Source organism: Orbicella franksi, chromosome 1, assembly GCF_964199315.1.
Source record: "Orbicella franksi chromosome 1, jaOrbFran1.1, whole genome shotgun sequence".
NCBI lineage: Eukaryota > Metazoa > Cnidaria > Anthozoa > Scleractinia > Merulinidae > Orbicella > Orbicella franksi.
Genome location: NC_138145.1, coordinates 2921797 through 2938912, shown reverse-complemented (window position 1 = coordinate 2938912; position 17116 = coordinate 2921797). Strand labels below are relative to the sequence as shown.

The 17116-nt window shown below is 38.2% G+C and overlaps 3 protein-coding genes across 3 annotated transcripts; 1 reads left to right on the top strand and 2 right to left on the bottom strand.

The window, feature by feature from the left end:
- Positions 1-1441: 1441 nt before the first annotated feature.
- LOC145485191 (uncharacterized) lies at positions 1442-4390 on the bottom strand. Its single transcript, XM_081463897.1, has 3 exons — positions 3811-4390; positions 3044-3316; positions 1442-2593 (listed from the first exon to the last, which is right to left on the bottom strand). The coding sequence occupies exons 1-3, from the start codon at positions 4388-4390 to the stop codon at positions 2028-2030; spliced, it is 1419 nt and encodes a 472-aa protein (XP_081320023.1). The 3' UTR covers positions 1442-2027.
- A 903-nt stretch (positions 4391-5293) lies between these two features.
- LOC145464799 (uncharacterized) lies at positions 5294-10311 on the bottom strand. The gene is made up of 6 exons (XM_081448598.1): positions 10182-10311; positions 9815-10072; positions 8838-8921; positions 8536-8687; positions 8141-8315; positions 5294-6957 (listed from the first exon to the last, which is right to left on the bottom strand). Exons 1-6 carry the CDS (start codon positions 10309-10311, stop codon positions 6878-6880), a joined length of 879 nt encoding a protein of 292 aa, XP_081304724.1. The 3' UTR covers positions 5294-6877.
- A 72-nt stretch (positions 10312-10383) lies between these two features.
- LOC145485202 (suppressor of SWI4 1 homolog) lies at positions 10384-16810 on the top strand. Its single transcript, XM_081463907.1, has 15 exons — positions 10384-10483; positions 10632-10787; positions 11080-11181; positions 11517-11567; positions 11710-11787; positions 11893-11985; positions 12335-12411; positions 12598-12705; positions 13168-13294; positions 13567-13645; positions 14432-14486; positions 14640-14714; positions 15011-15072; positions 15425-15511; positions 15941-16810. Exons 1-15 carry the CDS (start codon positions 10466-10468, stop codon positions 16186-16188), a joined length of 1416 nt encoding a protein of 471 aa, XP_081320033.1. The 5' UTR covers positions 10384-10465; the 3' UTR covers positions 16189-16810.
- Positions 16811-17116: the final 306 nt, after the last annotated feature.

Genomic DNA, 17116 nt, shown 5'->3' with positions numbered 1-17116 from the left:
GAGTAGTAAAGTACAGTATCATCAGCATAAAGAACGATATCACTTGCTAAAGGACAGTTCGGAAGATCATTCACATAAATCAAAAAAAGTAGCGGACCCAGCAGAATACTGCCTTGGGGTACCCCAACGGGCATTTTAGCAGCTAAGGAGTGAGCATCTCTAACTGCTGTAATTTGCGACCTGTTCGTGAGATAGGATCTAAACCATTGGACAGTAGAGTCAGTAAGGCCAATGTTTATTAGCTTCTGCAGTAGTAGATCATGGTCTACCGTGTCGAAGGCCTTAGATAGGTCTAGAAATACAGCACCTGTAAACCTACCAGTGTCCATATTCTGGAGAAATGATATTATCTGTGAAGTGAGCCAAGGCTGTTCCAGTTGATAACTTCGGTCTGAACCCAAACTGTTTGGATGTAATGATCTTATTGTTTGTGAGATAAGCGTATAGTTGGATGTGTACAGCTTTTTCAAGTATTTTGCTCACCGTCTCTCACCTTCTCCTCGGTAATTTTCAAAACAGTCAGAGTGCAGACTGCAGACTGGGGCCGGGAGTAAAATGCAGACTGAGGGTAAAATGCAAACTTCTAAAGGATATCTCGTGCTATTGCCATTATCGATTGCTAACCATAATCAGGGCTATTCACGCTAATTGTAGGGAAAGTCTGCACTCTGGTTATCCTGAATATCACTCCGGTTCCCAGGCTCAGGTTAGCCTGTTTAGGTTAGCTCTCGTTGATGGAAATGTTACTACGATTCGGTTAAAAAGTCCACAATCTGCAGTCTGCATTTTACCCTCAGTCTACATTTTACAGATTTTACCCCTGGTCTGCAGTCCACAGTCTGCGTTTTACACTGACCGACTTTCAAAATAGCGGCTGATAGCATCGCTATACTCTGGCCTGGGGTCACTACTTTCTACGGAGTGAGCATCCACTTTGAAGTCTTTCATAGGTAACGCGATAGTTTTCCCGAGAACTGCGTGGTTGATTTCACGGTCGGCCGACAACCGAAAGCTGTGTAAAAATAGAAACACGCAAAGACAACAGGAGCGAAATATATTTTGTAAAAATTTCCAAATTTATTATTGTACGATTTTAAATGTAACCGTAAAGATGATATTTTATGTGGCCGTCTGTTCACAGTGGAAAACGGTCAATCTAATGAGTTTATCACGGTTGTAGATGTAAAATCTAAAGTAAAGTAACACAATATTTTCTAACGCGAAATTTCTAACGGTTTGAGCTTGACAATTTATTAACAGAAAACCGTAGAAGCGAGTATCACATCGGATAAGTTAAGATTTTATTGTTTCGTACCCGACATTTGATTGGCTGGATTTGAAAATGTTGGATTCTATTGTTTCAGTTCTGCCATCTGATCGGTTTTCATTGTCTTTCAGAAAACGCACTGTAATATTCCCACGGCGGTTTTGGCGGTTTTGAGTGCCGGCTTGCGGGTACATTCACATTTATCTGGGGGTTTACATTACGGTCAAGAAAATATTGTGCGGTTGAGGGAAATCCTAAATTTAGCTCGCGGTTTTCGGTTTAAAAACTTTCTGTTCGCTGGCCACTGGATGAAGGTAGAAACAATTTGTTCTGTTCTTGAGATCTCATGGTCTTTGCGAGGAGATATACGATTATTAGGCTAAAATATCATAAAAATTTGTTACGCACTAATCTGCTAAAGATCGGTTGTGATAATAACCGTCCTACTAGTAGGGCGGTTTGGGATTTTCGGAGAAAACGAAAGGGGTCTACGGTCTCCAGAGAACAAAATATGGTGGTTTGCGAATTATACAACCTCCTATAATAGACACTATGTGTACTGTTTAGCTAGTAGGTGTAAGTCTAGAGGTTTGTCCTTAACCGAATAGTATACAAATAATAGTGGCAAAACTAAAGCTTGTACAGGTCAGGTCTAATAAAACAACATCTTACACAAAAAAAGGTGTGCTAATTACAGCAACGTCAAGTATCCCGCCTTACTACGTACTATCAAAACTGTACTAAAGCAAAACTCTGTCAGTCACATAGTGTTGTACTGGTTCTTTCCTCGAGTTATAGGAGGAAGGACGCTTGCATGCATTCTGTTGCTGCGGACTGATGCGGTTCTCTGCTCGGCCCTGATTCTGATGATTTCATAGCAGCTACCTTGACTCTGTAGGGTGGCCCCCAAGGGCAAAAGAGCCGCCTCCATGGTAACAGCCATACTGGAGCTTACAGTCGGACAAAACGACCGCATGTTGCCTGCGGATGGTGGAGATTTCTTTCTCTTTCCCACCTCAGCATTTCCTGTTTTGTTGGAGGGGACGGGTGGTAGAGCTAAACGATGTGATGGTATCTGTTGATTTCCTTTTTCAACAGACTGCTGCTGACCCAGTGTTTTCTTGTGGGCTTTTCCGTCACAGTGTTCCACTGGGGATTTAGCCAATGGAATAATACTGAAGTCATCCGGATTCAGGGCCTGTGGGTTGGGCTGATGTGAGAGATGGAAGACTCCCTCATGAAGGGCATCTTTAACTTGTTCCCAGTACAACTCTGCCTGTCTCCGGACCCTCTCTCGACTAATGTCGGACACTGGAGATGGGTATCCTACAAAGCATACAGAAACAAAGCACCAGTTGCTAAACAATATGTGCTAGGTGGGCGGACAAATCAAGCACACAGCTGGTTATGAACTTGAAGCCGACAATAAAGCTATAGGCAGCTAGATTAACTGAACTAGCAAGTTTGTGTAATTTCTCAATTCTTTTAACTATTGTCGCCATTTTTGAAAGCTTTGAATAACCTGGACTGGTTTTACAATTTCCACTACATTTCCAGTCAAAGAAAAGTGGTGTAACATTTTTAAAACAACCTCGTTCCAGGGCCCTTGGTCCTTTCACTATGACTTGCTGGCGTGGTCCTGCCCAGCCCCAAGTGAGGGAAACGGTGTAGGAACGAGTGTGATTAATTTAAACACAATACATGAACCTCTTTGTGGTTCTTTTTAAGCATATCGTATTAACATGTAAATAAGCATTCCATGGGTCAATATCCTACCATATAGAGAACTATATTCGTCCATCTTCATTGAGCAATCCATTGTCTCTTGCATTGGGTTATTCAAGAGAGGACTATGTTGCCTGGGTCCCCTAGCCTCTCCTCCCATGATAGCAAATACTTGATCGTCTTGCAGGACTTGATTGACGAGTGAACTCAGGACTGCTGCTACATAGGGTTCCCAAGAAGAGTCGCCATGGTAACGCGGGGTACCAAGGACGCCTACGATTGAAATCCATTTTCTGCCAAGGTCTTTACTGCATTCGGGTACATCTTAACGAAATAAAGGTATAAATCAGATTAGCTGAATTGGGATTTAAAGGGGAAAATGACGAGGCCAAAGAACATTTCTTTACACAGATCTGTTTCTCTTTTAGTTTGTTTCACACGAATCTTTCACTGTGACATAAAAATATTCAAATGTCGCACGTCTAGAAAAGGAATTTTCAGTTAAACGTTTACTTTAAACTCTCCAGCGGTCCACTGACAGTCGCTGATTCCTTCAGGGTCTTCAGGGATGGTGAAATCGCTTTTGTTACTTCAAAAGAATCTTTGTCTGTACCATTTTCTATCAGGATCATGGGCAAGTTATATTGACCGATAACGATTAACTAATAACATTCACTTACCTTTACGACTTTTGACAATGAGACAAATAACTCAGTACAGGACAGTGTAGGCCCTAAGCCGTGGTTGGGTGCTGATGATAAAAACTGCCCTTGTATTACGGCAGTAATCAGAAATTCAGATCTTGTGATTCAACTTACCCAAGCTGGTAGTTTTTACAGCTACTGCCTTGGTTTTTTCATTTTTTGTTACATTTCCCATCTGAAGAACTTTGCCAACATGGACAGCTTGTTTGCGGTACTTTGGAGGGACCCAGCCATACTTGCCGTTCTCAAACACATTGACCAAGCATTCACTGCAGGCGTAACTTTCAAGTTTTCCTTGTCGGCAATCTTTTCGTAAAACCGCATCTGTGATAATCACGTCGCCGATTTCATAAGGCCTACTCGCAAGAGATTTACCAAACCCAAGGAAGATGCCAGCCCTTGGTTTTAGCGTCTTTATGGTCTGAATCACTGCTCCTGGTCCACGATCGCGACATTTGAGTAAGAAAACAAGCCGGCAGCCTATTTTCCCAGTGTAAACATAACCAGCATCCCCAATGAGTACTGCTTTCAGCTCTTTTAACATGCTCGCCACTGTTAAGAATATTTGCTCGTGTTCGGCAATAATCAGCGCATTAGCGGGGATGTGAATTTTACCAAAATCAACTTTCGCGTAAGATAGATCTTGTGGTGACAAAACACACACTGACGGAGGTCTGTTAGGCAGCCCCGCCATGACACGGTCTTGCAGGCAGCACCTATGGAAGGCAAAACAGGCAAACCAAGCTAGATCAACTCTATTAAAAGTAAGAGTTTACAGACGATCGGCATGAAGGGGAGGTTAGCCAAGCTCGAGTTTATTCTAGATGAATCTGAGAGTCAAAACAAGAGTAAAAATAGAAATCGCCCGGGCAAGGAAATGTCTTATCAGCACTTTCGAAATGAAAAGCTGCGAGTTGCCACAGTAACAAGATATTCACAATAACAGTAAGATTGACATGTGACCTTCAGAACAGCCCTGGGCCCTATTAAATGTAAATGAACTTATGCTTGCATTCCTTTCGATAAAAATAAAGGAACTTGAATTTATGGTGACTTGACTAATCTCCAACAGTATTTCAGCAATCTGCAAGATAAACTAACTCTCTCTCTCTGCTGAATTTTTATCACAGTCGATATCTTCTTAGATGTAATCCTCTCAAGGCTCATTAACAGAGTCAAATCTCTGTCAACACTGTGGTTTCCGCCGGCAATCTACCGCTAAGTAGATAAAGAGGTCGGAGAGCTAGTCAAAACGTTACTAATGGACGAAGTTTGTTTAACTTCTATACTTTGTTTCAACAACCTTGGCTCAGCAAGAAACTTCATATTATTTCCGGAGCAATACTTAAAGTAAAAAGTAAAGCATGACGGGTTGATTGTCCGTGAAATTCTTCAGGCGATCCATGGTAATTTCACAGAAAAGCTTGCAATATAACATTACCGCATTTGATGTTTGGCGTGGTTAATTTTGTAAAAAGCAAATCTAACAAACTAATCAAACTATTTCAGGAAGGAGTCCGGAAAAGATCTTTCACCTGGCTGACGTCCAAAGTAATGAGCTGTAAAGAACAGTGTAACAGCGAGACGAAAACTCCGGCGTGCACCTGCCCGGCTGTTGTCATACAACGAACTATTTAAGACTCGATGAATGAGTCATGGTTCAAAATCAGACTCTGCGGTTTGCCTGTCATTGTATGACAGGAAGTTTTAGTGAGGCAGGGCAAGGGACTCTCCCTTCCTATGAATATTACATCAGTGCTACATGGAGCAATGTCATTCCCAAAACCTTTACCTTAGAGCTGGATATGATTGCAGTTTAATAAGCAATTTCTGCTTTGAAGAACAGTTATCGCAGTTCATGGCCCAAAAAGTAATGCAGTTTATGACTGAATTATTTCGCTCTGACAACGTGAAGACACATTATGAATATTAGATTACGACGCTTCAAGTGCTGTGTCATTAATTAAAGTGATAATTGTGCCATTTCCTACTTTCAAATAACGCCGTCTTTGGTGCTTTATGTATCGCTTGCTTTATTGCATTGAAAATGCGCGGATTTTGAAGGGCAAAATCAAACGAACAGATTGAATAGTCGAAAAGTAGGTAACCTGTCGGGCACAAATGTTGTGTGAAGTGGCTGTAATAAAACAGGAAAAAACCGCAACCTTTGTTCTCCACGACAACAGTCAGTTGCTCATAAACAATAACATTTAATTACAAATCAATTCCCTCTGAATGGAGGTTTTTTCATTTACATTCCACTTTCCGGTTTTATTCACAAACTAATGCAACCATGGCAAATTCAACTTACACCATTATCCCAATTATAGAAGTTGTAATTCCATGCCGGGATATTCGCAAACCAAACATATTCCTTCATATGCTTCATCTTCATCTTGTTTAATCTTTCTTAATAGAGTATTACGTTTGTTTGGAACAGCACCATAAAGCGACTTTGTTTCCGGTCATGGCAGCATAGATGAATGAACCCAATATATGCAAATCAAGACATGTTATAACACAATACAGCAAGTCTAGTCAGACGACTTCTCGTCCTAATCCCCGAGAGACACTGGCGGAAAATGAAAAATGTAAGGCTAGCACTATGGAAATTACACTTGAGACTGAAATGTTTTAATGGGCAATGTTTTGACCAGTAGAACTATCTCCCGAAACAAATCCCGAAAGTAACGACTCTTACTAGTAGGAAACAAACGACTTTCCGAAAGAAACGCCGGACCTCGCTGGTAATTTCGGGGGTTCATTAGAAAAACGTAAACAGATTAAAAAGCTGGATCAGCCCGAGATCAGATCAGAGAGTCGTTTCTTTCGGAGCTTTACGATGGGTGGTAGTCTTCTAAAGGCCATTAACATTTCAAATTATTTCACCTCATACTTTGGCTGCTAGCCTTCCTTTTGTCTTTTGTTTTGTAGTGTACAACCCAACTTTACTTGCAGTCATATCGTTCTTTCGTTTTTGTTTTCTTTCTTTTTCAATTTTGTTCTTGTTACTCTTTATACTTTTGCTCTTTTATTTCAGATGCTCTTGAAAAACATTTTTAAAATTCTATCACTTTTCAGAATAATCCAGTTAAACTTCTGACCATCACAAACTACACCACATGTTATTTTCTTTCTTTATATGTCTTCTGAAGCCATATTCCACCAGCACTCGTTCTGTTTATCTGCAAGCAGTGCTTGTGTTTGTTTTGGTAAAGATTCTGACAGGCTGCTCCATATTGTCTTCAAGAGTTCTCTTGACTGCCATGAAAAACGAAAAGAACGTCTGTTGTACTGAAAGGTAGCAAGAATCTTCAAAAACCGCAACTATAACAATTGAGAAGCACATCATTAACGATGTCTCAGACTACCCGTGAAAAATTATCTGGTATTGATTTTCGCCCTCAACCCTGTTATGCTATTCAATCCTCAGAAACGTCGGGACATAAGCCGCTTCGGAAAAGGATGAAAACTAGAAGGAAAAGAAAGTTGAGACAAACGAAAGCGAATCTTGTAAAGTTATTCGGCCCTCATTTTCTACAAAGCTCATTTTCTTTATGCTCGAGACATATGCGTACGGGCACCTTCGGACTTGGCGGGGGTGGAGGGGGGTGAGGGGGCGGTGACCTTCTTGCCCCGAAAAATTTACGCCATGCCCGAATGCGTGATTGTTGAAATCGGGATGCAAACGAACTCAAATTGCATGAAAAACAAAAACGTTCACAATTCCCAAATCTAATGAAACTGCTACAATTCCAAATATAGTTATATTGAAAGCTTGCATACTCGATCTATCAACAGTCTCAATCCGAGTAAAATACAAAACTCATTAAAAGAAAAAGTTCTAAAAAAATTTAAAGTAACTAACTAGAAACTTTATTTAAGAGTTTTGGAAATCACGCCAACAGCAGTATTTTGTAATTTGTTTTCTCTCAAGTGTCGTTGCCCGAATAAGTTAACATTTTGCCCGAAAAATCACGTAGTACGAGCTGGGGGGGGGGGGGGGCGAGGGGGGCGTTTGCTTCTTAGCAATCACCTTTTAGGTAGGTATTCATTTAACTATCAAAAAACCACGCGGGATCGATCATTCGGGACGGTGAATGCTCGGTCCAATACTGGGAAAATATTGTACCGGCAACATAGCAAACTGATTGTTTGATTTTTGCCGTTGGACCTCTGAAATAACTTACTCCTGCAATAATTTTCTCTATCAAACGCCACCTGAGTCTTTTCTCATGTATCTAGGTTATTGTTATTGTTGTTATCGAAAAACTCTTCGTGAGAAAGCCTCCTAGAATTTTTATGCTTCACTAGTCAGTAGTGTCAGGGTTACAAGTATAGAATCCTAAAAAGTGCTCAATTATTCAAATGTATTGATCTTTCTCAACCATTTTTCCCATTTCCTCGACTAATAAATACCTGTAACACAGTACAAAGACCTTACATGTTTCAGAGTCCACTCTGTATGGTACATAAGTCCCAATTTTCAGACTGTTCACTTGCCGTCCATCATTATCAAGTGTCTTGGAGAGTAGAGCTGACAATCTTTGAAGGCCAATGGCAAAAGCCTCAAAATTGATCAGTGAAGAAGATGCTTGCCTTTGAGACACACCCTTCCACTGTGAGAAAAGCGAAAAAAACAAGAAGAAAATAAACGTTTTCACGGCTATTTTGGGTTCTATAACCTTCAACAAGTTTTTTTCTTACACGAAATAGCTGAAGAATTTGTTTTGATAACAAAAAGATACATATTTCTGAAGGGAGGCATAAGACATGTGAGTTTGTTTATTGCAATCTGTTAGGATGAAATAATATTATTTACAGTATTTTTTAACATACTTTATGCACTACATATAGATTGACAATGACTTGGTCTGAAGTCAGGCTGGAAGTCCAAGAAAAGTGTCCCATCTTTCTTCTTTCATTGTATGGTGTCTCTTTGTCCACTTGCCTAGCTTCAGGAAATCTTTTAAATATTTGACGTGCCACAACTGCAATATATTAACATATTAATAATTATACATTAACATATTTTACACTAAGGTTTTGGTTAAATTACACAACACGGTAAGAGTTACAAAATATTTTCATTTGTATTCTGCAGTACTGAACATAAAGTTGATACGTCATGTCATACGCACAATCATTAGGGATGTTGTGCAAGCAGTCACAAAAACACAGGATTACATCACATTCAAGAAGGCTGTCAGGGCTTCCACCAGCTGCTGGCATAAAAAAAAAAAATTATTAGCAACAAAAAAGTGATAATGCTATGTTAGCCTGCGAGCAGGCTTCTTATAGGGAACAAAAGTAGGAAAGGAAAAAGGGAAGACTTCTTTCCCTTTCCTCTCCTTCATTCTTTCTTGCCATGCAAAGAGCCTGCTCACAGGCTAATGCGACATACTTACATTACATTACATTAGGCCATCTTCGCTCCTAAAGGGGAGCATAGGGCGTCATAGGGCGACATAGTTATTAAGTAGTATTATAGGCACAAAATAGGTGTAAAGAGCTGGAGGTAATGCTTGTAAAGAGTTACAAACTAATACAAGGCCCTTTGCGCAAATAAAGTGTTTATGATTCTTATATGATGTTAACTTTTTGTAGCTTTTTCTTCATGGATTAATTCACACGTCTGTATGGCCTCAAGAAAAGTAGCTGGCCCAACAGTATCTTTCAGAGGTTCCACTTTTCAGGAAAATAATATTCTGTAGTAAACAAGACATGTACGACTTTTGACTGGTGTTAAGTTGATGGATTTTGATATGTCGACTTACACAGGAATATATGAGCAAGTCTGTCATTGGTTAAAATGTCCAAGGGAATGCTGTTAGTCACAATGAGGGGAAGCATTTTGTGATGGCCTGAATAATACTGCCAAGGAGACTAATTCTGTAGCAGCTCCAGCATCTTGCACAGTCAAATGATGTAGTCTCCTGTCCTTTGTAGCATATTTAATCCCCCCAGATTTTACACTACACTGGTGTCTGCTTATTGTCTGACTCTCTCACATTAGCCTCTTATTGATCAAGTATCCACCGCTCCCCCTTTCCTGCTCTGGAAATATACTACCTGGAATTTTTACTGTAACTTTTTTCCCAGTGCATTATTAACTCACCTTTCCTGTTATCACCTTTATCTTTAAAATATGATGACACCCTTTCTATTGGCAACTCCATGTTTACCATGAAGCGTTTCAGTGGCTCGAATAGCTCTTTGCAGTCCCAGAAATGTTTCTTTTCCTCTTCTTTTCTGTTCTCCAGCTTTGAATTTTGTTTCCTTCTCTTTTCCTGCTCAGTTTCCAGTTTCTCCATACTTCCCCATTTTGTAATGGCCAAAGATTCCACTTCAGATAACTTGAATAGTTTCATAGGAGCTGGAGAGTATAACAGATTTTAAGCTTATTGAAATTAAAGCCTTATCTTAGAAGACTTAGAAGATAAATCATGAAAGAAATTCTTCATTTTTAAACAACTGATACTAACCATAACTCTTATTTACAGGGTTATCTTTTAACTCGAATTCTAATCCTTCTAAATCGTTATCTACCAGCAGATATTTCCGTTTCGCTATCCCTTTAGAGACAACTTCCCCTTTGTTCGAAAAATCCGCCATTTTGATTACAACCGCGTAAGACTGGTAGTAGTGGGTACCAGTCCTCCCAGGTCACGCCTGGAACTTTTGGTGCACGTGTGTTGGCGTCAATGTCCCATTGTGGAGAAAACAAATTTTAAAGTCTTCCAAATTCATTTTACCGAGTAGTTTAAGAATGGGAAAGGCGAGAAGGGTAAGTTGTTAGCTTGCATGAACTATTTATCGTGGAAGCTGTTTGAAAAATCTGAAACTCTGAAAGAAATCTTCATTCTTCTAAGACTTCTTGCAGAGTGATGGTCGTTAACTTTAATATGTGTTGTTTATTTGTTCTCGGTTTTTAGAAGAAGAGAAAGACCCATCAAGATGTAACTGAGGAAGAGGTCAGCAAAGTGCCTCACAGTTTTGTTATGCACAGAGGTGATGTTGGGAAATCTGTGTTACAGCTTGAAATAGACATCAGACATGTAATGGAACCATATACTGCTACTAAGTTAAAGGTACTGTAAAAATATTACTCTGTGCCAGTAGACCTACACCTTTAATATCAGAGTTAACTGTGTAAAGTTATTTGACTTCTCTTAGAGAACTGTGCATTCATTTGTTATTTGAATATTGCTTATCAGATAGCACCCTCGAAAACATAATTTGGGAATGTAGTAGGCTTTTAATCATTTATTAGCTAAAAGTTAGTAGGTTTCTAAGCTAATTATATAATATTAAGTGTCCCTAATTAAACTTGTAATGATCAGTCACATTGATTTGTTTATTTATGATATCTGTCAATACTAGGTGAACAAGAAAAATGTTGTCAAGGATTTTGTGAATGTGGCTGGACCTCTTAGTGTGACACACTTGCTGATGTTGTCTAAAACTGAAATGGGGTCATACCTGGTATGTTAACATATTGAAAGTCTAAAACTTAGAATAATAAATATCAATCAGTGAAAACTAATAATTTAGTTATAAGCATTACAGTCATACCTCAGATTTTTGTGTCATTTATTCAATCATACTCTTTCTGGTCTTATATTGTAGTTTTAATGTTGATTCATGAATTTATTATGTGAACTTTAGATGAGCCAATCAATCTGAGCCGTCTCTGTGTTTGGACAATCAATACTAGACTGAATAATTACCAGGGCATATATTTATGTAAGGCTTCTTTTTGTTTTTTGTTTTGTTTTGTTTTTGTTTTTGTTTTTGTTTTTGTTTTTTTTTATCTCTAGAGGTTTTGTCGCATACCCAGGGGACCAACACTGACTTTCAAAATTCAAGAGGTACATGTACAATAGCCATATTAATTTTTGCATTTACAGAAATAAGCTGTGATAAATAAGCTGTGATATTTTTCTAGTCTGATGTTATGGTGCTTAGTTTTAGTGAACTAAGACATATGTGTCTTTCTTGATTTTATGGCAGTATTCTTTGACAAAAGATGTGGTGTCTTTACTCAAGAAACCCAAGACATATGGAAGTCAATTTAAAAGACCACCCCTGGTAAGGTATATATGAGTTTCTCAAGGAAACTCTCAAGACATTTTTATAACGTGTAAATAATTAATTACAGTGCGTGACAGTATTATTTAAAATTTTTTATTTCAGTTGGTGTTGAATGGTTTTTCTGCTGACAGTCTCCCAATGAAACTCATGACGACAATGTTCCAGAACTTATTTCCTTCAATAAACATCCAAAAGGTAAAAATGAAAATTATATTTAATTTAGTAGTGATTGATCAGGCCAGCACCACTGGTTTCTGTAGCATGAAGTGACTAGGATGTACTGCTATGTACATCCTCATGAATGGGATTTTACCCCTGCTTTCCAGATCATTAGACCAAGCCTGATAAGGAATTATTGCCAGATGAATAAATGACTATTTGAGGGCATTTTTTCTACAATGTACATGTATATACAATGTAGTTACCTGATGGTGTAATTGGTAAGCTTACTACATGTATAATTTATGCAACTCATGTAGGTGACAACATCCAAGTTTTGTGTCCATAAGTTAATTAAGGCAGTGTTTTCCATGTCTTGCTGCAGGTTCAGCTCTCAGAGATCAGAAGATGTGTCTTACTAAGTTACAACTCAGATACAAAAACCATTGACTTCAGACATTAGTAAGTATTGATAGCCACTCTTAGTGTTTAATTTGTTTATGATTAAGTGGTAGTTTTTTTGGCTTTGTAAATTTTTTATTTTTATTGAAAAGAATACTTGTCATTACATCCATCAATAGTTAGTGATAAAGGGAAGAAGGTAACAAACAGTCTTGATTTCACGTCAATTATTTTCTCCTCTTGCAGTAATATTCAAGCTGCACCTATTGGAATAAGCCGTGGAGTGAAAAAACTGATCCAGACTAAACTTCCCAACATGTCACAATTAAGTGACATCAGTGATTATGTCTTAAGGTAACACTGTGCTGTAATTAATGTTATATGAAAAATTAATTCACTTGACATGTGCATAATTTTTTTTTGCCAAACAGCGTCTCTTAATATGTAAGCCTGTTTATGCAAAGAAGTTCAAGTAGTTGTTTTTGTTAGTTTTGAAACGTTTTTGATTTGGCTGAGTAATGGATTGAAATTAAAATGGAGAAAGGGCAAACTAGTAATTTAATATGTTACAACCACTTTGTTTGAATGACACCCTCCCAGTGTTATGGCATCATTATGTTTTGGCTTGAACTTGTCCAGTCTTTTTTATATTAAAGGGAGTTTGACTAGACTAACAGTGGTCAACTGTACAGGAAATTATTGCACAGGTGCAATACTGCAATGAATAATGTGTCTTATGTACGTCACTTACTATAAAGCTGTTATCAGTTTATTGTTTGTATTAGATTCTACTACATAGTTGTTGTGCTTCAACAGAGGTGGGTGTGGTTATGGTTCAGAGAGTGAAGGTGAAGAGCCTGCTGACTCCAGAGTCACGTTACCACAGAATGTGCCAGGAAGAGGCAATGCTAAGGCACAACAGAGTGCAATTAGACTTACAGAGGTATAATTACAAAAATACTTGCTTGCTGGGATTTCCTATCTTAGTTCTGATTTCCTTGTTTGTTTCCTCTTTCATTCATCCATCCATCTGTCCCATATTTAAGGGATGTAGCTCTGCCAAAAAGTGCCCAGCTGTGTTTTAATTTTTGAACCTATGTACTAATAAAATCTTGCATTATCTTCACACACGACCCAGAACCTATGACCCACGACCTAAACACAATTTAGCCTTACCCTGCAACATATTGTTAAAATTTTTCTTACTGTTTTCAGCTTGGGCCTCGAATGTTGCTCCAGCTTGTGAAGATTGAAGAAGGATTGTGTTCAGGAGAGGTTCTTTTTCATGAATTTGGTGAGATTGATAAATATATAAATACATATATCTCGTTTGCAGACTGTTGAAAATCAAGAAAGTGTACTTAATATTATTGTTAGTACTTTATGGCTTAACATAACATTGAGCAGTTCAGCTCTGGATGAAAAGCATGCACTAAAATAATGGAGATGAATATTCCAAGCAAATTTTTTTATAGCATAGAACTTCAGTCTAGTTAGTTGCTTTGACTATAATTGTGTTGAGTTATAGGTGACCCATTGTCAGAATTAAAGGATTTTGTCTATTTGAACATGAATTTTGTCCTTTTGTCTGTTGCTGGGTTTATGAGAGTCACACAGTCTTGAGGAGTTCTTGAGTGAAACCCAAGTTGAGCCCAATAACATGTGGTCCCTCTAACATGACTGTCACTACAATCACAACTACTCAGTTCCAGGTCAACCCTACCAATGACAACTTGTAGAAATCATGAAATGTGCGTTTTCTCTTTCGTAGATTTTTTTATATTTGGCCTTTCTCACTATGCAAGTATATTTTGTTTTGTGACATACATGGAGATCACTTTGATATAAATTTGACTCATGAGTTCATATCATAATGGACTTCAATTCAGCTTCACTAGACTTTGTCAAGTGTTCAACAAATATTTTTAAATGGCCGACAAGTGTATGCATTGCGGACGTATTTTTTATGTTGTAGTTGCATTGCTAATTAGATATAACTTTTTATTTCCTGTATATATACATTCTATGGACTTAACATGCTAACACTTGGTGTTTTATGTTGTTGTTTTTTTTTATCAAGTGAAAAAGACACCTGAGGAAATAGAAGAGATGAAGAAACGGAAAGAAGAAGCAAGGTATATGCTGAAAATCACGTGCTCAGTTTATTATGTGAGAACAGATTGTAGATAGTATGTTACACTCCTTGTTGTGTGGCCTTCATGGGTACCTTTTTTCACACTAAATGTTGATAACAAGTGTCTTACTAGCGCTTAATTATTTAATACCAGGAAGTTAAAGGAGCAGAGAAAAAAACAGCAACAAGAGAATATCAAAAGAAAGGAAAAAGAAAAAGCTCTGAACAAGTAAGTTATCATTCTGTCTGGAAAGTATTGAGTAATTTGAGAACTCATACTTTAAAATAAGTCTGTTCACTTGTTCCCAAGGGAACGAGACTCTGTTGAGTGCAGCGAGGAACATCTCCTTTAAGTAAACATTTCTGTTAGGAGTTGTGACAAAACAAAATTGCAAAACCTGGATTATTTAATAGTATCTTTAAATTACACCTGCTACTTAATTAACACCTCCACTAGCAACATTAGTTCCTGAACACCTTAGGTTACAAAGGCGTTTATGTGTTAATGTGTTATTTATCACACAGAGCTCGAAGTATTGAAGGTCAAAGGAAAAAACAGAAGGTGGAGAAAGATGCTGATGATGCAGGTTTGTAAGGAGGGAAGGCTTGATTGTGCTTTTTCTGTTGACTCTATTATCACATTGGGCTTTTGTCTCTGCACTGTGGTCTAGTTAAAAGGACAAAAAGGGTCAACAAATTTCGGTATCTGGCTGACCCATATTTGTAGTAATCTTGGTGTTTGGTAATGTTGCAACCTTAAAGGAGCTCAGTCACGGTGTTTTGAGTTATTTTGGCCACATACAAAGTTACCTTTAAATAGTAGGAAACCTGAAAATTACAAAAGACGAATTTGAAAAATTGAGGCTAAACTTTTCAAGATGCGCAAACCGTGATTGAGCTCCTTTAAAAAGTTAAACAAACAACGGTTTTCTTTAACAGATGACGTAGCCATGGATACAGGTGACGTCATGGACAGTGACGATGCTGATTGGTACAGAGAGGAGGTTGGTGAGGAACCAGACCCTGGTAAGACATGGCGCCTCACACTAAAGAATAGGATGCAATTTGAAAGGATTGCATCCTTTAGGTCCCCTTTACATGGAAAGAGGATGATCCTAGCACAACCTGGATCATCTTCGTTCCATGTAAATCGGGCTTTATATAGTGTACATATCTATACTCCTTTTTGATCAACGTGGGCCAAACTACAGAAGAGCTAGCTTTGCGCAATGCAGAAGGTGTTTTATTCATTTTTCTTTGTTTGTGAATTCAGTCATTGGCACAAAACCCTGTGTTGTAAAACATTTTGAGGTTTTCAATTCTAACTGCATTAGCGTTTGGTGAATGAACCTACAATTAACGGATTTTTTCCGTTCAAACTCTTGATTTAAAAGTAACTTTTTCAGTTGTTTAATTGCCTGTTTTGTTTTTGTTTTTGTTTTATTTTTACTGTAGAGCTTTTCCCAAAAGTCTGTAAAAGGAAGTCCAAGGAAGATAGGACGACGAAACTCGGAAAAAAGAGGAAGCATTCCGAAACAGTTCATGACACAAAAGCAACAAAAAAATCCACCAAAGAAACAAAACATCGAACAACCGTGCAAGAGAGAAAAATTAAGAAATCTGTGAAATTCAAACCAATCAAAAAAGGAGCTCGTGTGACGAAGGGAAAGAATCTTAAATCAAAGAGAAAGTTAAAGAAATAGTCACATGCAATTATTTTAGCTGAGTGATAACAGAATAATCCACTGTATAGGCATTGTTAATTTGTTTCGAAATGAATGATATTATTCATTAAATTCAACTTTCCACAAGTAACAGGGGCACCCAACGACCGTTTTCTCTCCAATTCTTTAAAACGCTGTTTTAGGCCATCTGGAGTACTTTTAAAGCTCTGTGGGTTAATTTTAGGTTGCGCTAAAAAAAATTTATCTGTTCGGTTATTCCAGGGGAACTTGAGTGTTCTCGAATTTATTAGGGCTTTTTAGTCCATTTCCCGAAAACCTTAGGTCTTATCGCCTTTCCGAAAATGATAACTGACCTTTTTTCGGTACCCAAAACCACATTTTTAACAATCCGAAAACAACAGACATTGAATTTCTCATATCACGAAAGTTCGAGGTGACAATTCTCTTAAGAAAATCAGGGGGGATTAAAGGCCTTCCGAACAGATAATTTAGCGAAACGATCCGTTGGGTGCCCCTGACGTAGTTTACCTGATTTATTGTCACTCTTGCGAAGGCCTAATTAGTGGCAACTTGTGTGCACTAGATTGACTTTTGGATTGACACTTTTAATAAAGGATATGTATGACTTGCGTCAAGAGAAGACGATTTGAGTCAATTTGCTCGCAAGTCGGCGGTAGTTTTTCCCCACTTGAACTCCCAAACGCAAATTGGTCGTACTCAAACTTGCATGTATATATTTTTGACCTCGCGGAATTTATTAAAGGCCGTAATCTTGAAACGGCCTTTTTTCCTCGTATAAAGTTTTCTAGTCCCTTTGGCCACCCAATGCAAGTCTGTAGGCAAATTTAACTTGCGCCTTCCTTCTCCTCTGTTTTATGGTCAGGCCTTTATATTCATTATTGACATAAAAAAATCTTTCCGACTGCAGTTTCGATATGTCAAGCAC